The following is a 21,095-nucleotide window of genomic DNA, read 5'->3' as shown; positions in this document are numbered from 1 at the left end:
CAAGTTTGTGTAGCAAAGCCTCAGATTTCAAGGAATGACATTTTCAAGAGGAAGGGAAATCTCAGCTGAAGTAAAACTTCATCAGTTAACCTCAGATGAGATCTTGGGGTGAGGCTGCAATAAAAAGACAGCTGGATAAGAGCCACTGTAGAGGAGTAATTACTGCTAACACCCAGAAGCTGTCTCACTGCTCACCAGAAGCTACGTATAAGGAACGTACAGCTAATTGCCTAGGTAAAAGGAGATGTCGTCTCTTGAGTCGGAACACCATCACCACAAGGACTTTCATGAAGACTACCGGGGCTGTTGAGAAGCCAATACGGTATCAGCATCTTGAGCTCATCAGCAAACTGTGCATTTAAGTGAAACTTTGCAAAGGCTGTTAGAAGTTTTTAAAAAGCACGTCATGTGGTGGATTCTTTTACAGAAATAACGCATATCCCATCTTATGCTGACATGAGATCAGATCTGCGGGTGACCTGTCAAATGTGTTTCAGATACAAGCAAGCTCAGATAACAAGGCTTGTATTCAAAGCGCAGTAAGAGCTGAGGTGAACACAAGATCAGAAGAAACTACAACAAATGACAAGTAGCTGTTACGCAGAGAAGTGAAAAGTATGCAGTGGGGTACCCAGTGACGCAGTGGCTTGATGTTTTGTGGCACTTGTCAAATTCTTGCTTTAATGCAACTCCTTTTACAAGAGAAAAACCTCTGAAAATAAGAATACAGACAAACATGAGCTGCAATTGACTCTGCCATCAGACATAACTACAGTACACTAGATGGAGATGAGCCTATTTTTTCTATCCTTAGAGAAAAATACATTATAGAAAATTAGTTTTTACACTAAAACTCCACAGAGTTCTGCCTGACATTCCTGGTTTTGGCTGGGATAGTTCATTTTCCCCCTAGTAGCTGCTGTGTTTTGGATTTAGTATGAGAAGACTGTTGATAACACTGATGTTTTTAGTTGTTCCTAAGAAATCAAGAACCATTTTCAGTTTCCCATGTTCAGCTAACGAGCAGGCGTGCAGGAGCTGGGGGGGAGCACAGCCAGGCAGCCAGCCCAAGCTGACCAGTGGAAATATTCCATACCATGGGCATCATGCGAAATTTATAAAGGGGGGTTGGCCAGGGGGCAGGAACCTCTTTTCCGGGAGTTCAGTTCAACGTTCTTTTTTCTGTGAGTTTGAACTTATTCAGGAGCTCTGCAAAATCTGTGAGTTCCACGACTGCTGCTCAGGGATTGGCTGCAAAATGGTCATCAGGTGGTGAGAAAAATTTTATTGTGTACAGCTTGTTTTGCCTATTCTTTATTGTTATTATTTCCTTTGCTGTCTTATTAAACTGTCTTTATCTCAGCCCACGAGTTTTACCTTTTGTCTGTTCTCCTTCCCTTCCCACTGGGGGGGAAGAGGAAGGGTAAGCGAGCAGCTGTCTGGTGGTTAGTTGCCAGCTGCTGGGTTAAACCACAACACTTAGCAAAATAAACTGTTTGAGAAGCCCCACAAGAACACGCACACTAGTGCTATACTTTGGCCAAGGGAAAAAAAAAAAAAAAAAGAGAGAGAAACATGTAATTTCAGAAAATGCTTTCTGAAACCTCATGCTTATGGCCTGAAAGACTCTCCTGGGTCTGCACACCCTGCACATGGCAGGAGAGGCAGGGAAGGGTCTGAGTTCCAAACACAGTATCCTGACACCTTGTCCTCTGCAGATACCCCGATGGTGACAAGTAAGAATTTGGAGTTTATGTCTCATAGACTACTCCTGTTTACAAGCCAGAAACTTCATGAAATTATGTAAAGTAATGGTAGAAATTGGTCATCAATGAGGTTTATTAGCCACAAAGCTGCATGTAGCAAGCAGATGGAAAAAGGCTAAAAATGCAAATTCTGAAAATGCAAAGAACTGTTCAATTTACTTGGCGTACGGGGAAAAAAAGACTGGAAGTGATGAACTTATTTTTGCAATAAAGTGACTCCAAGGTGAAAGAAAGATGAAAGAAAGACTCTCCCACTAACTCAGCGTGGCCATTTTTAGCAGGCAAAGCTAGACAAAGGATGAACCAAGCTGCCACGGGGAAAACACCTTGGTAGTTCAAGGAAGTGCAAGAGGTGGTGGTAGGGAAACAGGGTCTCCTTGTCTTGAGAAACTTGCATGGCACAGGGAAGGGGAGCCTCTGATCTTCCGAGAAAAGGACTGAAACAGTGAGAAAACGATGGAGAGGGAGGCCAAAGAATACTGAACTACTGAAGGAGAAGTGTAAAGAAAACGTGAGTGGCAGCAGGTCAAAGGCTGCCTGGACCAGACTCCAGAAACAGTCTTGAATGGAGGGACCTGGGTGTGGGAAGCACAGACCACCCTTCACTTCTTAGCAGAAAGCACACGAGGGGCTGAAAACAGAAACTGCACAGTTACTGCTTGGGCAAAAAGTCTCCAGACATTTGAGTGCTTGTTCTCGATGCACACCCACCAGCACACGCACCCTGGGGAGCACACGCACAGGCAAACACCAGGCTGAGCAACTTCTACTCCACATCCCGCAGAGTGAGAAATTTAGCTATCGGATTTTTTCAACGTATTTTAGTCAATTCCTTTTTAAAATCACTGTTTAGTTTGAATCATTTTTTTTTAAATTAGTTCTTTCATTTTAGCTATTTTAATCACGGGAGATTTTTTTTTCCTCCCACAGCTGCGATAACAGCAGCTCTGCTCTGCTCTCAAACCATCTCTTCTGACAAAAAGCTTAAAGTTAACAGTATCAGCAGAAAGCTAAAACTGAGCTCTGCACAGTAACAACCAGTTCCTCAAACATACGTTATACTTATGTAGTTTGGTATCTGGTCTCTCACACATTGTGCCATGGCTTGTTCTTGGACAGTGTCCCGCTGCTTGGTGTGGTGTGTATCAATTCCAGCAAGGATATTAAAAAAAAAAAAAAAAAAAAGCCATATTTTGGGATACTGCACTGTATGATTGTATTTGCCATCTGTTGTCCTACTAACCTATAAAAGGACCACAGTTATCTTGGATTACTTGCATCCTTTGTTTGCTACGTTTTCCATTCAAATACGGTATTGCTTTCTTAACCCCTTCCCTTCCTCAAGCTCTGCATAGCAACTCAAGGTCACCTCCTCAATTTGTCTCACTTCCAGGAACATGTCTCTACTGACTCCTCTCTTCTAGTCAGGGACAAACTGTCGGGAAACTTCACTTAAAAAGGAAGTTTAGCAGAAACAAATACCCAGTGATAATTTACAGATGCATTTCAGTTATTCTGTTTTGTTTTGTTTTGTTTTTGAGGTCTGATTTGGGAGCATTCCTTAATTTACATGGAAAATAGAATAGTTGTAACAATACAATGAGGGTGGTGAAACCCTGGAACGGGTTGCCCAGAGAGGTGGCAGATGCCCCATCCCTGAGAACACTCAAGGCCAGGTTGGACAGGGCTCTGAGCAACCTGGTCCAGTTGAAGATGTCCCTGTGCCCTGCAGGGGGGTTGGGCTAGATGGCCTCTAAAGGTCCCTTCCAACCCAAAGCATTCTGTGATATTTCCCCTATTCTAACTTCAAGCTATTTCAAGCAATGGAGTCTCCTCAAAAGCAGAATCTTTCCAGCTTGCTAAGCTGTAGACGCTGAAGCAACTTCACATTCAGTTTCCCTCTATTTCACTGTTTAGGGAAAGCGATTTCCAGAATATTCTAACAATAAAGACTTAGCGCTTTGCGGTTTGACAGCACATCAACAGCTTTTTTCCTTCTTCTTCTGCTTCTTTCTCTCCCCTTGCTTTCATCCCCACAAAATCGTAAACAGCCTCTAAAATCCAACTGTATAATTGCTTCCCCCATGCGTGTTCACTCCAAGTCCAGTGGATCCTTCTATTATTATCCCCCTAAATAAAACATAAGCAGACCCCAGTTTGTCTATTACACAGGGCAACGTGTAGGTTTAGCAGCACCAGCCATGTTCAATGGCTTTACATGGTCTCAGTACAAGCCACGGGCAATGCTGGCCACAGCTGACCTCAAATCTGGCATTTAGAGAAATTGTTCCCCTCCAGGAAGAGACCTATGGTGCTTTTCCAGCTGTCCAGCTACACTCAAATCTACTTGCTTAATTAAGATTAAAGCATTTTACAGTGACCTTTCCACATGTACAGCTTATCTGTTACAGGCTAACACTTTTACTGCCAGTGATGTTAACAGCAACGCTGCAGAAAACAGATCACACTAAACCAGTATAAAGGCAGAGCCTGACTTTAGAATTGCTCTTTTTCCTATCTGCTATGCAGAGCGTGATAACTGTAAAGACTTACTATTCAGCAACTATAGGCTGAAAAGCAGTCATCATTTTGCCAGCCATCTCTCCTCTAGTATAGTCTGTATCTTGTTTGAATCTCTACTTACTCTGTGTTTGAGATTTCTTTTCCCTCATCTGTGATTTTGAACAAATTCAGTTTAATTTTCAGTGACGCTTGTCTAAAAGGTAGGTGAGAGCATAAAAGCTTCACATAGCTCATATATTCTTATTCCCACAATACAGGAATTTTATGTAGCCCCCTTCTACTTTTTTTTCTAAATGCGCTATTAAAAGAAAATGGGCTGTGTTGGCCCAGTAGATGCCACAGCAGGTAGCCAGCAAACATCAGCAAAGTGTCCACCTGCGCAAGACACACAGCTTTTAACTTCCTTTGTTGATTCCAGAGCGTGCTTTTCTGCTTTCTCAGTGTCACTACTAGAAACAATGACATCAGTGTTTTAGCAACAGCAGACGGCACCGCTGTTCCTCCCCACCCACCACCGAGCCTCAAAAGCACAATACCACAAGGAAGATTTGTCAGTTGGTTAGAGACACACAACATGAAATAACGCTGTAAATTGAACAGCTTCTCGGTAAGCTCACGATCACAATTATCTGTCAGCACAACACACACAATTTACTTAGTGCTGAACATACAAAGCAAGACACTTAAGCAAAGATGAAGCGGCCAGGCAATGATCTGTTACCTTTTCCTCTGCGTAAAGGTATACAGAACTAGAGACATACAGAGCACATACCTATTTGTTATACCAACACACTACACTTGTCAAGTCAACGCCACACTGCTGCAGCCTTCTAGGCTCATGAACAGCGCAAGTGATGCTTGGATCAGTTTGCAACTTTATGAACAGTTTCTAAACTGAAGTGAAAGCACATGAACTTGGCTGGTGTAAATCAGCAGGACTCCCATCAACTTCCTGGATGTTCTGCCAGCTGATACCGGCTTCTAAGTTCTCCCCTCGGCTTAACAGGGGAACTTGCAAAGAGAGGTGCTGGGTTCTTTCCATGCTAAGGGCAATTGCAAAGTTACATCCTCATCTGCAAACATGGCATCATCATGTAGATTACCGCCCCTTTATGCAGGTGCAGTGGATACTGTGAAAACCAAAGATGATGCTAGCGTGTATAACTGATGTACATATCTTAAAAAGTCAACTTCCTTACCTTGCTACTATTCCAGTTTACTTTATTATTGCTCATTTACTTTTTTGCATTTAACTTAGGTTAGCCATAGCCAATCTAAACAAAACATTCATTTTCTTAGTGTGCACAAAGTTCTTCTGCATGCCATCTATAAAAAAATGCTGATGTGTCCGGACTGGGGACAGTGCAGAAGATGTATTCATTTGAAAAGAAAGCATTTCTATTAAAATTAAAGAGGTAAATATACTAAAAAACTGTTGAGCTTCCCTTGAGAACGTGTTCCAAGCCTAAATGAACCAGTGGTGTTTTGGATGATACCCTGAAAATTTCACTAAGGGTGCTACTTACTAAATGATCTGCAAAAACTAAGCATTTGTGTGCTGTTAAAGGTGGTCTAGGAGTAGCTTAAGTGTGCAGGTGACACTTGGTAACCACTAACACTGAAATTGTTGGCTGCTCGCTGACTGTGAGGATTAAAATTATCATTGCCTACAAAACCATCTACTCCCCAACACACGAAAAGGAGTGCAACGATATTTATTAAAGGACAATCTTCTCCAGTGACCTCAGGGTGTATTAAAAGTGAGTAATACTCAACAACAGGACATTAGGTCCACTTCAGTTTGTAACTAAGATTTATGACGGGATTTAGAATATGAGATGGCAGTTCAGCCTTGTTTAAAAAATATTGCAGTTGCCATGTGATTTGTTAAAAATACCCCCAAACTAGAAAAGAGAATTCAGGTGCTGGAAGATATGGGCCATGGAGGCATGCAAACCTCTGCCTGCAGGTGGCCAGCTAGTTGCTATACGAATAATGCCATGAACAAATAAAGCAGCAACTTCCTTCTGCAGACCAAAAAATGCTCTGGAATGGCTTTGCTTATATTCATAGTGAAATCCTCTTAGTTTGACTGGGTTCAGGACTTTATCATTTATGACTACACAAACACTCAATTCTTTTGAGTTCCATAAAGAATTAAAAATACCTCTCATTTTCATGCAGAAAGCTTATTTCTGCAAGGCACTCAACCAGGAGTCAAAAAGCGCAGCCTATCCACAGAAAGGGACGTCATAAAAACGGCAAAACCAACTTCATATGATACTGCTCATGGCACTTTGAGTATTCCAGGGTCTTTGCAGGGGAGGAATAAAAGTCGTCTCTCTGATGCTGAAGCCACCAGTATCAACACCAAGGCTGTTAGCAGGCTGTTCTGGCACTGATATTTGTCCATCAAACAGTAAACAGCCACCAGATACTCACAACTTGCAATCCGTGCAGGATATTAACAGGTAACCTCAGTGGATAAAGTGAATATTATCCCCTCCTGTAAGGTGGGACTTCTTGATCTTTCTCATCTGTATGTATCTGAAAGTTAGGCATCTATCGTCCCTCCAGGGCCAGAGTGAAAACCAAAGCCCCCGAGAGCGATTCATGCCTTTCTTCAGTGCTAACTGCAAAAGCAGCATAAATCACTCCAGCTAGAGGCCAAACTTTTAGATGGACGAAGTGCAGTGAGACAAACCTCACCCTCAGTGTTTACCCTGACTCCAAGGTACCCCAAAACCACACCAGATCCTTTTTGTGACAGGTGAGCCAAGTTACAGAGTCCAGCTCACGCTCAGGTTTTTGTTCTCATGCTTGCACGTACCTGGTTAGGTGCTTCTGGTGGCATGGGGGATGGCGATTTGGACTGGAAAGCATCCTGGGACATGAATCCAGAATCATGGGAGGACACACTGGACAGCCTCATGGGTGCCTGCTGAGGCAGATTGGAGCTGCGATAGCGATAGTGTGAACTAGGTGAGTGCGAGTGCGAGCCACTGGACCGGGAATCACTACTGTTAACGCTGTTCAGACTGCTGTGAGAGACAAAAGGAACAAAGAAAGGAAAGGGGAGAGGAAAAGACACAAGGGCGGGGTGGGAGAGACCCGTATACAGTACAATTAACATTCCACATGTCTCTAGCAACAGGCAGCATAAACCGGAAAAGAAAAAACATTGACAAATTAATTTTAAATATATATATATGCACATATATATCAGTAAAGAACTGTAAGCAGCTGCAGTATCCCTTGTGACCAGAGAGAAAATGGCATTTTAGCTTGAATTTCACTCAGATGATCAAATTCTGTAACCACTCAGACTTCAAGGTCAGGTTAGGGATGAAGGGATCGCTACATGCCCTCTCTGGCATCTGCACAGCACTTGCACAGAAGACGTCTGCTGACGGCTCTCTCTTATCCCTGACTTACACCTTGCTGCTCTTGCACCGTGGCCAAAATTTTCAATGGGATCTCTAGCAGGGGGTCCAAAGGCATCACAGTTCATCTAGAAGTCTGCCTCCAGCCATGCCGCTGCAGTCAGTCAGCAGGCCAGTGTGTCACACTATTGAAAGCATCACCAAACCCCCATGCTTCAGAGTACCTGGGACAAGTTTCACTCACATGAAGGCTTTCTACCAGAAAAAAAGCATGTGATGGCATACTGGGTGAAGTCAAGCCTCTGGGTATGTAGCTATAGTCAGTAAGAAAGATGATCAGAGAATTAAACACCCCAAATGAAAATCCATGAAAAAAAATTAAAATTGATATTTCAAACAAAGAGATTGATTTTTAATCTCCAGTATCCATGAATGACAGCAACACCATGCCAGCCGCAGCATGGGAGCCTTTGAAGTTTCCTGCTGGGGTGGCTGAGCAGGACTAGCAGGATGCATGGATCTGAGGGCAGCTTCCTACCTTCGTTGGCAGGAGCCCCCTGACTAGCTGAAGAGATGGCTCTGAAGGACACACGCGTGAGGACTGCACCTCCAGCTCACAAACCCCATGTCATGCACAAGAGGCGGAAGTCGGTTTGGAGCAGGTGAAGAGGAGTTCTGCCTTATTTTAACCATACACAACAGTCTGTTGCCATACAGGTTTTACCACACACAAAAAATGAGGCTGATTAGGGACAGATGATGGATTTTTGGGGTTTCTTTTGCCATTTTCTTTTACAGCTTCAGGATATTGCATCTTTAAGCCTGTGCTCATTGCTCTAAATATGCATGTCTTCACATGTATATATAAAAGTACTGGAGTTTTTTTTATATATATCTGCATGCAGAGACAAGTAGGTACACAGAAGAAGTCCTGTTCACTTGCTCTGACATGCTATAGGTAACTTTGCTCATACACAGGGAACCTGTAGTACACTATTCATAAAGCAAACTAAAAGGTAATCATTCGAGAGCAGCTAGAAAGGTGTTGAGCAGAATACACAACAGGATATCTTCCTTTTCAGTAAAAGGAAAGAGTAAATGTAGACACCAGGGTATGGGGGCAACATGCCAATCAACTGTTTTATGAGAGAAAACAGTTTTTATGGAGAAAGCATAGACAGAATCCAGTGTTTCAACATATTTCAAGACAGCATTAGACAGCATTAAACAGTCAAAAAAACTTGTATAAAAAAAGCATTTCCATCTACCAGACTGATAGGGCAATTGCCAAGGATGTTTTTCCTTTTCAAACAGTTTAACTTACTGGTTAGTAACAGCTACTTAGAATAATCTAAAAACATCATCACATGAAAAACAGAAAAGGAAATTATGAATGAACAATCTCAGAGCTTAGATCAGTACAGTCTGCTCTTTGACCTGAAATGGATTCAAGAGAACTGAATCAAAAGCATCTTCAAGTTGTCTTGAGTTCAAAAGTTGTTCAGTCATGCCCATCCTTTTTAATATTCCCAGTCACACACTTAAACGGATAAACACGACGAGGGATTGATTTCATTAAGAGTTGTTATTTAAGATTTAAGTATGCATACAAATCCATACCACAGTCTGAACTTGCCTCCCTTTGCCCCCAAACAGGTTACAATTAAGTATTACCAGTCTACTTACCTGCAAACACTAGATTTTCTGGACATGGTAGTACTGGGAGAGGATGGAGGAGTCTGGTAAGACCAGCTGTAATCAGAACCTTTCAAATCTAAAATTACCTGATGAAAGATAATCAATAGCATCAAGGACGTGGAAAATTTTTTTCCCCTATTAACAGAAAGCATCTGCTTGTCATACAACATTCGTCACCGCTACAAACTTTCAGAGCCAAGTGATCCAGCCTCAGTTCTCTTCCAGAATTACACTGTGTATATTACACAGGAGAGCCAGCTTCATCCTTGGCTTTCCAGACACTACCATACTTCAATACTAGGGCTGCTATCACAGAAGGAAAGTTCAGATTTGAATAGAAAAAATCTTTAAAAAGTAATCTGGAAATTTATTTTACTCATGCTGTAAACTGGATTTGATGTTTGTTTGGGTTTTTTCCCCCTTAAAAAAACTAGTACAGCCTTAGAGTTTAAAAACTATCGCATTTTAAAAAATTAATCAAAAAGGAAAATCCAAACACAGCAGAACTTCCCTCCTTTACACTTCGAGGTCAATGATAAAGTGATTAAGGTATGACACGAAAACTGAGTTCACACAGCACAGCTGGAGAAAAAGGTCCTATTTGGAGTCATTTAGTGACACACATTTTCCTATCCATTTTAAGGACAGCATGGAAAAATGCTCGAATGTTAGACTCCATCAAGCTTTCTAATTCCAGCAATCTTGTGACCACTTAAAGACAGGGATGCTCAAATGCAGGGTGAGGAGATGACACTCATTCCTCATGTAGCCTCAGCACAAGTGGGGCATCTTCATATTCTTCAAAGTGTTACTTCTACCACTTCACACTGGTCTCACCAAATACTTCAGGAGCACTCAGTTGGTACTTCAACATAATTTTTTTAAAAAATTGTTTATGTTAAAAATCACCTGCTGCAGTGAAGTATCTACAAAACATAACATTTAGCCACTAAATGCTAGCACTTATAACACAAAAGGAAAACCGGTACAAGATAAAAATATAAATTATTTGCAGGTGACAAGAGCTAACCTGTTCACTTGAAGATGGCAATTTGTGTGGATCCATGGTGAGACTTTTGAGGTCATCTGATATGGTTTGTAAATGGGTTATTTCTCCTAGCATTGATATTTCTTCTTCCTGAAAAGACAAAAGAGCAAGGCTAATCACAGCCTTGGTTTTAAAAATCAGACCCGTAACACAATACACATCCTTTCTCTTTTTGCTGATGAATGCAGGAATGCTCAGTGGAGCTGCTTTTTCTTTGCTCATCAAGCATTCACTACTTATGAAAGAGGATTGGAAATACTAATTTAGAGTTTTATAACTGCTTTAACATTGCTGTAAGTTCTGAGGCCCAGAAATCCTTTCTCTCATCAATGAGATAAATCTCTTAGCTTCCTTTTTGTGACATCTTCAGAAAGAGAATGTCACCCCCTTTGCTGCATTTGGAAAAGATTTAACTGTTCTACGTACACTCACTAATGTGCCCTAAGGATTGTAACCTTGAGCATGTTGAACAGGTGTTAAACTCATACTTTTTGCTAGCTTTAGGAAACTTTGAGATAAAGGCACTATACAGGTACAGAGCATTAATAGGTGTATGATTCATTCTGGCTCAAGCTACATCAACAGCTAACTCAGATGATTCCTGAACTGTAAGTTACCATAGTAATCCCTTAGCTACCATGGTAATTTCATCCAGGTCCTCAGAGTCTGCAATTCACCTCCTCCCGCTCAGCCATCTCCTCCCTACTTCATTAACTATGTGTTCTGCTGAGACTGATGCCCTTTGCAAACAAGCATTGGGAACATTTTCCCAGTATGCTGGAGACCCTTCAGAAATGCATCGTGCTTGCACAAAGCCACAAACGATTCATCGCCAGGCTTCAGACAACCTGAGATTATGAAAATATACTTAAACCTTTTCAATGAACTGAAAAAGCTGTCATGTAGGAGGAAGAGAGCTGCCAGGAAACTGCACGGAAGCAGCCTGCAATCTGTCAGATAATGTCATTATATACACAGGGGAGGTCTTGAAACATTTATCAGTCCTAGCACTGGAGTAGGAATAAGGAAGATTTATATTAAAATGTGATGTTAAGAAAAAAAAGCAGTGGAAAAAACTGCATTAGCAATGTCTCAGGTCGGTATGCATAGGGAACTCTAGCCTATTTAAGTCTTTGTGCCCATGGTTTTTCCATTAGTAATCTTGAAAGCATTCAGTGTCTTTGGTTGCTGAATACTCCAAATGCCTACAAGAAAAGGCCCGACTCTTGCCACTTCCTAGGCAGAGATGCAGGCTGAATTTCAGCTAGTTTCTACGGCTCTAGACAGTCGTTTCTAAGACATAACAAGCTACTCTTCTTAGAGGCTTTTGGCCACTTATCCAGTCTGTGAATTGTACCGACTTAAAACGGAGAGCTCTTACTATAACAGGTCGAAGCATCGAGATGAAAGTACAAAATCGACCGCGCTCCTCGATCAGAGCTTTTCTGACAGCTTGCTTCTCGGTTTCTTCAAGCAGCAGGTACTTATCATTGACATCTTGTAAAGCACTATCCAACTGGGGCTGAATGTCACCCCGTCCTGTATGCAGGGAACAACGAAGAGTATATTTTGTCAAAACTGTGGATCTCCATAAAGGATGACCTTATTTTCAGCCAGCACGGCTACCAGATTGTGCTTTTGCAATTCAAGTCTCAACCAGCATTTTCCCTTAATGCAAATTCTATCAAGCATTTCATAGCATTATTTTTTCCTTTTGCACAGAACAGAAATCCAGCTCAATTCAAAAGGTTTCAACAAGCCAAAGACAGCATTTTACATCAGGACCTTCTCAAAGTGTCAGCTGTGTAAATCCTTCCCATAATCCTTGCTGAAAATCAACATCTCACTAATTGGGAGGATGTTAATCACTAACCCCAGGTATATTCCTCTTCCTTCCTACTTCTGTGCTTAGCAAGGTCCTAATGACAACTCTGTAGAGTCATTAAAGGACTGACTGAATCTCCTGTAGGAGATGGTATTAGGAATATGTTGCTGATCATTGGACCACTCGATTCAAGTACTCTGCACATGCAACTGCTAAACAGTTTTCTTCGTTCCAAAGTCCAAAAGAAAAAAAAAAAAAGGATCAACATCTCAAATACATATTAATGTCTGGTATTTGTCTATGGAAATAAAAAATTCCAATGTTTTGCAATCAAAAAGCTTCACTGTGTTAATTATAGTCAACTCATAATACCAAAACTTTCTGTGACAGTTAAGTATCTTATTCTGCACAAACTGCTTACTCTGCATCATGCCAAAAATGTGTTCCCCTAGGAATGAAGAGCTGTTGCTTAGCCAGAGTATTACTGAGCCAACAGTGTTGCAGTTGCAAGATGTGCAGTTTACACTCCTAAATATTCTAAAGAACCTCAGTTGTGTAAATTTATCTAAAATCTCCCAGAAACACCATCACATGCAAATTAAGTATCCAGGTACATGTTCATACCACTGTTGCTAAGTACCAGAAAGATAACATTGAAAAAAGGTGGGTGAGGTACAAGCAGCTACCCAAAATCAATTTTTGTGGACAATAACCTTTCTGCATGGAGGATTTAAAGCTATGAACAAGAGGAAAAAAAAAGTCTTGACATGTGTAGTACACAATGCAGATGAACCAAGGCCAGATTTACAAGGGAAAAGCTTTGCCTTCTTCTCATATGTATTCCTTCAATATTCCAGCGCGAGGTGAAGTCATCAGCTCCCCTGCACTAATACAGAACCAGAGCAGCACGACAGAGAGCAGCGATGGAAGCAAACAGAATCCGCTGGCTTAGCGGCATTACAGACTGGATAAATCCAAATCTCCTCTGCACAGAGTTACACATAGCCCAGACAGAACTGCACAGATACCCGCAAGCGGAGCTCTGCGACGGATCCTCGAAGAATCACGCGCAGTGCAACACCAGCACGGCCAGCGCCAAGGCCAGCTGGGTACCAAACTGCAGCAGGATCACCCCGTGTCTGATCCTCTACATCAGGCTGACCTGTGCAGTGTGGTCACAAAACTGCTTTGGAAGTAAGTAACTTTTGAAATAACTGACTCTGAAGTTGCAGCCACCTGCTTTCTCTCGAAATTAGCATCTGCCAGAAACAAGTTATAGCAGAGTTTTGGATAACTCCCTGAAGGTCCTGTGTTCTTTTGTCTGTGATCCTTAGGAGACAAACTGGGCCCTTCTGCTTGAAGACCATTCTGTACATTTCAGGCCCCTTCCCATACTCTCCTTTGCTATCAGATGCAGCCATTAAACATTTTCTATTTCTCTGGAGTTGTTCTTTCAAACTCCTGAAACTGAGCCTTGTATGATTGCTCAGACCCCTCATTTTGAGAGCTGCCTGGAAATTACAACAGGTGAAACACTGTTTAAACCTAGACACCGGCTCACTAGTGTGGATGTACCAAATGCAAAATCTATTAGCTGCAAACTAAATCACACACTCATTAGTTCAGCTCTGATGTAAACGTTCAGCTGCTCCACCATATGATCACGCGCTTAACACAGTAAATCCTTGTTAAATGCACGCGCCTGCGCAGTGAGAAGACACACACATAGAAAGCAATAGGACTCCATTGATAAAGTGGGTTCAGTTATAGTGAATTTTGGTAATTCACATCGACCTCAGAGCACCGCGTCTTGGACCAGAGCAACAGAGCACCCAAAACATGGGGCACAAATAAACCTCATTTACACCTGTGGAACTCACTCAATTTGACCAAGTTATCAGGATAATGTTCAGGATGTGTATTTTAACCCTTTGGCAAAAGCGCGTGTAAAACTGCATCGCTCTTCAACATCCTCTGGACCTCTGCGAAGTTTCCATCGTATTCCTTGAACCGAGCCAGGACACCAACAGACATACTATCTCCTCACCGTTCCTTCCATGGACCCATTCTTACGCTATGGCTCTTGGGCACCTACGTAGTCAGTGAAAACTGTCCGGGGTATAATTCAGAGCAGGAAACCAGCTTAGGTGAATCAGTTAGATGAGGCTCTGAAGTCAGATGTTTACATGGCATGAATACAGCTCTCTCCTGACGTCTCCTTGCAACTCATCTTTTAGGAGCAGGAAAGCTTTATTAACATCCTTTGAAACCTCCATAATGCAGACATCAATCTATCACACCATTTGAAAACAGGTGTAACTTCCCCCTCCCTGAGTCGCCAGCTGCCTCCCACAGCACTCAGACAGCTCAGGAATTTGAGGAACAAGATAACTGACAACCAGTTTCTTTCACTAAGCAGTGCAGAGCACAGCCCCTCAACAGCACTCATACACCCAGAGGACACCAAGGATGTGATAACCAACTTCCAAACATCTCTGCTCCTCACCCACCTTGGGTCTCTGCTAGTTTGAATCCACTACTTCTCTCAGAAGGGAACATCGACCACTGGAGAGCAATGCAGTTCTTTTCCCCTTTGAATTACGAGGGGAAAGTCACCTGCCTATGGCATCCCTGCCAACTGATCACACTATCTTTGCTGTGGACATGAGGCACGCTTTCATGACAAACATCAGCAACTGATTATTCTCTCCAGCCCACATTCTCTGGTCTTTAGGTTACCCATTTGGAAACGTTTCTAAATCAACACAACTACCTTAATGACAGAAAACAGTTCCAGAACAGTCTCATCATGGAGCAGCTGTAAAAGTGCACCTGGAAGGACACCCTTACGGCAGCTGCAGACAGGTCTGAATGACCCACCAAAGCACTCAGCATTAGAAATGGTCAAAAGCATCAGTTCCAGGCCAGAGACCAATCGAAGGTCTCTGGTCTGGAACCAGACAGACAGAAAGAAACACGATGTAGTGATGGCTCTGCAGAGCACGTCTGGTTGCTCTCGGAAGAATGAGTCAACAATCTGAAAAGTAAGGAGAAATTCAAATCCAGTCCTTCTCAAAGCGGAGCTCTGGTATTGCAGAGAAGAGCAGAAAGGCAGGACCAGAAGTTGTGGACTGACGTGTCCCACAGCATCATGCACCAGCAGCCCTGGGACTTGCGGCTTGACACAGGCTAAGGAACTGGAGAGAGCTGAACTGCTTCTCATCAATATTAACACGAACCCACCACTTCTCCAAGAACAGTCTTATTATGTTACCTTCAGAGCAGGTGCTTCACATCATTACCATGATGTAGAAGAGCTTTAAAGGACCAACATGCATTAAAACCTCAGTTTTACAGTGTTCTGTGTAAACCCCAGCTGAAAGCCTCAAGCAGCTCCTTAAAAAAACATTGTTTGGAAAGAACTTTAGTAAAGGAAACATATTAGGGAGAAGAAAAAAGGTAAATCTAAATTTCAACCTGATTTCATGCCTATGTATTATAAGACAACTTTAACAAAGCTGTCAGCAACAGCAAAGGAGATCAATGCCCTCAGTGCAAGTCTGACTGCTGAAGTTAATGCTGTTATTGAGAAAGTAATGCAGAGAATATTGGTGAAATTATAATTTTCCACATTCTAACCTAAAGAGTGCTCCCTCACACTTCATCCAGGTGTCTGCACAGGACTTGAATATTCAAGATGGACACTTACGAGTGACAGGATTGACACTGTATGAGACAATGCTGAGTACACCTCAGCCCATACAAACCAAAGCAGGCTCCAAGTCCTTCATTCCCAAAGCACCTTCTTCACAAAAGCACACCTGCTTCAGCTGCCAAGATGAACAACCCCTTTAAGTCCTGCACAGGTAAGCCAACAAATAAACTAATACGGATCTAGGCTGAGAAGGGAAGAATTCTGCCTCCGTTTACAGAATGGTGGAAAACATCATTGCTGGGGTTAACTTCAGACCCCTTCAGCAACCAACTGTGTGTCTTTCTGGTGGCTACTGGAGATGTGAATCAGCTGCTAATGTTCAAAAATGTGAAGCTGTCCCTTAAAAGAAAAGTTCCAAGTTACCAAAGGAAACTTCCAGATTGAATTACAAACCAGGAAAACCACAAAGTGTGGTTTCAGAAAAGGGAACAAAGCAGCAGGCACCACGGTGCCCAGCTCCAGGAGCCCAGCTGAGGCACCTTGGCTGAGTCTCCCGATCTAATCAATCCAGGCTTCTCCAAGGGGCAACACCTACATCATCATCATGTCCACAAGGTAAGGTATGCTCGTATCTCTCAAATTCAGAAACACCGCGTTCCATTCACGAGAAGATCTCAGGGCAGCCACTTTAAATTTGCAATACAACTGAAACAGCACTCCGATTTACACAGATTTGAGAGGTGATCAGGCAGCAGGAGACAACTGTGATGCTGATTTCCACCCCTTCCCCAGCATGAAGTTAAACACAGTGATTTCTTATCTGTCGGTGAAGTAAGGTGCATGCGATTTTCAGAAAAAAGGGGGACTTGGATCACAGGTTTACAAGGAACAACACTAAGGACTTTAAGCTCTAGACTTTAAAAGTCATATTAACAATAAGATATTCAATTATTTGAACATCACCTTGATGACACATCTATTCCATTTAACTTCTCTCCCAGCTGTGACATGATTTATCAGCCCACGTTAATCCCTTTCTAAAATAAACCAGAGGTTTATCTACAATACTGATTTTCTTCTTTTACAGTGTTCCAATTAGACACCAAAAGAAAATAAATTAAAAGACGGTTTGTTCATTAAGATTAGGCGATATTTTAGCTTCATTAGAAATTAAAGTCTAGGCAGTTAGTGGAGACCAGACACCATAAAGAGGCCACAGCAAGGGCTACAATAAACCAGCCACCAGGGTTACAGCATGGCACAGACTTACCCAGAGCCTCAGCTGTCAGGCAGGTGCGCATGGTGAGAAATTGCAGGACACAAAATTGACACAGAAAGGAAAATAAAAAAAGTCAAACTGGTATTCCAGCATTCCTAGAGTTCAGACATTATCATCAGCGCCAAGACAAGAGAGCGAGCAGTTTGGACTAGACTATTTTGACTTCTTCTGTTGCTGATAAAGACAAATGCGTTAGCTGATGAGCTGTTGCAAATTAAGCTCCTGGTTATTTACCATACAGTTTTATTTTAAGAGACTTAAACCAGTTTAGAAACTTTGTTTAGCTTGCAGATTCCTAGGGGAGAACATGTTAACCCATTCTTCAGACACAGACAACTGTCAAACTCTGGTCAAGCTGATGGAGCGGCACAAAGCTCGTCCCCTCGCAGGGAAGAGGGAACTCGAATTTCCAAATCTCTAGGCGGGTGCTTTTTGCTGTAACCGCAGCGCTTTTTGATGTTCTCAACTGCAATTACAATAACGGATTGTTCATTAAATGAAAAACTAATTGCTGATGCAATGTGGAAGAACATCAAAAAGATTAACCACGATATGTGTATTTTAATTAAAAACTTTTTATATAGAAAGTTTTGCAATACACCTGCCTTGCCGTCAAAAAGAGAGGAACTATCAAGAGGCGTTCAAAACTCAAGGAATGAAAAGAAATCAAAGAAATATCTCTGGTCACTGACTTTGCAACATGTCTTCACTGAATTTTTATAATGTGAAGCTCACATTGTAACATTGCAGGGGGGAAAAAGAAAGAAACATTCCCCCCCCCCCCCCACCAGCAGGCACCCCTGGCCTCATGCACACAGGATTTCTTCCCTGCAACGATAATTTGCTCATTAGCTTCTCCCCTTCTGAGCTGTATCACACTGGCTCCACAGTGAGTCCTGGCTCTCACTTCAGTCATCGTGCCACACTCGATCAATTTAGAGGAATAAGGCTGTCTCCTGGAGGAGCTAGGGTCTGGCCAGGGGTCCTCCCGCCCCAGCCTGCCACTCCAGACAGGGCAAGTGCCAATTATAGCCAGAGTGCAAAACACTTGAATGAGAAGGTCAGCATTTGCTTTAAGAAGGGAGATGTTGCTCAGCTATAATTACGTTGAAGGGCTTCATGTTTTTCAGTCACGAGTCACGGGTTTGTGCAATCATCCTTGAGAGGAGTAGAACAATATTACAGTTTCAAAGACCAGAGTGTAACCCCAAAAACAGCTGCAAAGTCTCTAAAACACAAACAGGTCATCTTTGCTAACAGGGAGGAGGGGAAGGAAAAGCACTTTTCACGGTTTTAAAGTATATTAATAATCATGTTCTGCTCTCAACTTCATTAAAAGTAAGAACACTTTCCAAAACTGCTGCATACTCAAAAGTAGAAGTCGTGAGTTTGGATACTCAACGTTGATGGGACACAAGATGAAATGTTGTACTGGATGTTAAGGGCACTCTGCAGAAACTTCTATGAATGGATTAGAGATGAAACTCAGTTTTCACATTAACACGTGTTACATTATTGGGAGTATTACACATAACTCCTCTTCACAAATCCACTTGGATTTAAACATTTTCCTCAAAGCTCACACACAGTGTCACATGAAGAACCTGAAAATGAAACCTACCAGTGAAGTTATAGGCAGAAGGGAAACCTCTCTAGCTAATCATTAACAGCCAAGCTGAAATACATAAAATAAAGCCAACATGCACTCCAGATTTGACAGATACATTCAGCTATATTTTAAGTTAGTTGCTTGACACTTTTTTTTTTAAACTAAGAATCATGCATTTTGTTAAGCTTCCAAAACGGTTACATGCACAGCCACAGCTGCTATCTCTCCTCTGAACTCAATATAGCATCAACAGATACGGATCCACTTATGAGGCCTTGACTCAGCAGAAACCTAAACGTGGAATTTATTTTAAATATATGCACAATTATTCTGATGACTCAGGTTAGCTGGGCTGACTTCTGATGTCCAATGTTTGTCTGAAAACAAAGAGCAATTTAGAAGATGTATGCAGTTCCATGCATTACGCAGCTTCATCTCTTCAGACAAGAGCTAAGTTTCAATTTAGGGTGGGCAACAAGCCCTATAGGTCTGTTGCCTTGGGAACAACAGGGTATGGAAAAGGATGAGCCTTGAGAATCCCCATGAAACACCGAGGGACTGCATGGGTCTGGGACGTGCACCAGGATCCTATTCAGACTTCACATATTTAGACTTCATATGGATTTTATTTTTTTTAATAGTCAAAGACAACAAAAAGAATGAAAATTAGCCCCGCAGGGTCTTTCAAAATGCAACACCTTTATTTAAAAACAGACTCATAATTTTACCAGATATACTCCAGCAAACTTCCAAAAAGGACCCATAACACCTTCTTGTTTTGTTTAGAAAGCTTGGTGTTTTCCCCATCACTCCAAGCTTTGGAAACACCTTTCTTGCAATTAACACACCTGCTCTGTAAACACAGTTTCTAATAAATGATCTTAAATGCCCAGCCGGGACTTTCAATTTGGCCGCATGAAACCAGAACAAAGAGACCACGCACAATGTGGAGAACAGGCAAACCCCAACGTGTTTGGCCCCTCCGTGCTAAGGTGGGGTGCCCAGCCTGAGGTGCTCCTGCCAGGACAAGCCACGCAGCCCACAGCCCTCTCTCCCAAACGTCCTTGAGATGCAGGCAAGGAGCAAGGAGCTGCCACGCATGCTGCAGCCGTCGGCTATGAGAGGAAGCCTCTGCAGCCCAACGCAGCAGGCACAGAAGACATCACCACCATGAGCGAATGAGAAAAGTAAAGGGTTATATTTGAGTTCCTAGATCTGAGGCCACCCAAAGCAGAAGAAAATCACTTTCCCATCCAGCCACAGCAGAAAAACCTTGAAGGACATTTTAAGTAGCGTGCACAGTATTTAAGCAAATCCAGAATTCAGCAAACCTCTCACTTGCTCACAGATGATCATAAGGTTAATTCAAAACTATTCTTAGAAGCGCTAGGAAGGGAATGAATTGGTTGGTTTAGACTTCCCATAGGTGAGTCAGTAACCTTACAGAAAAATCAAAGGGACAGGTCCTGCTTGAGGAAGAACAGAACAAAAAAAGTAAGTCTGAGCAACAGGGGAACAGGAGAGCTGAAGACACAGTAAGATGTTCATGCACTCAGCCATATGCCTGCCAAGACAGTTTCATCCAAGAGTTTCCCTGCTTATAGTTCAAACCTCATGTGTGATCTAAAGCAGAATCACTTCTGCAGCTTTACTGCTTTATAAATAAACCCCTTCTTGATTTTTTTTAATCCCTCAGTGACAGCAAGAGCAACACACTTCACCACGTAGCACATTAAACAGATCTCTCAAAGTGGGTACATACAAAAAAATTTTCATAACAACATTTAACATTGCACTCAGACCGATGCTTTATTCCTTCAAGGCAGGGATCAAAAAGGCAAAGAGGGGGAAAAGCATCTGCTACTTTTTCTTCTTATACATTTAAGTGCTGTGGATAACCTGCAAGAAGACAGGGTGAACTCCTTCCCACCTCCCACCCACTCTTGCTGGGAACCCACAGGGCCGGCAGCTTTGGGCATTCATTCTCACAGCCATGGGAGCCTCAACACCTCCCTGCATCTCTCCTCCCCAGGGGCCATCAGGACAACTCTCAGCTCCTCAGAAACACTGCAGCTCCTCCTTTCCCCTGTACTGGCTGCCTGGGAGCCTTCATCACTTCCACCTTCCCCACACACATCCCTCTGCAACCAGTTTTAACCCCACCTCAGTCCCACTGGGTTTGTGCTCTGGCCCCAAACACCACGTGTGTGACAGCAGTCCTGAGGGATACAGCACAGAAATACAGTACGTTCATTGACAACTCCAAAAGCGTGTCATAACAGTACAACTAATCAAGGGAATGATATTTA

At 42.4% G+C, this 21,095-nt stretch overlaps 1 protein-coding gene across 11 annotated transcripts in view; it reads right to left on the bottom strand.

Moving 5' to 3' along the window:
- Window positions 1–21,095, bottom strand: part of MTSS1 (MTSS I-BAR domain containing 1) — a 132,930-nt gene that overhangs the window by 9,997 nt on the left and 101,838 nt on the right. For 5 of the 11 annotated variants that reach the window (XM_075415577.1, XM_075415574.1, XM_075415580.1 and 2 more), the window contains exons 7-11: window positions 17,169–17,180; window positions 11,800–11,957; window positions 10,401–10,508; window positions 9,359–9,456; window positions 7,120–7,330 (exon numbers count right to left, since the gene is read on the bottom strand). In XM_075415577.1, the coding sequence (XP_075271692.1) occupies window positions 7,120–7,330; window positions 9,359–9,456; window positions 10,401–10,508; window positions 11,800–11,957; window positions 17,169–17,180 (587 nt within the window). The remainder of the gene's footprint in view (window positions 1–7,119; window positions 7,331–9,358; window positions 9,457–10,400; window positions 10,509–11,799; window positions 11,958–17,168; window positions 17,181–21,095) is intronic. The other 6 variants (XM_075415585.1, XM_075415579.1, XM_075415576.1 and 3 more) reach the window with 2 other exon arrangements.

This window comes from Opisthocomus hoazin, chromosome 3, assembly GCF_030867145.1.
Source record: "Opisthocomus hoazin isolate bOpiHoa1 chromosome 3, bOpiHoa1.hap1, whole genome shotgun sequence".
Taxonomy (NCBI): domain Eukaryota; kingdom Metazoa; phylum Chordata; class Aves; order Opisthocomiformes; family Opisthocomidae; genus Opisthocomus; species Opisthocomus hoazin.
Note: the sequence above shows the minus strand (reverse complement) of the source record. Positions and strands in the feature narration are given on the sequence as shown.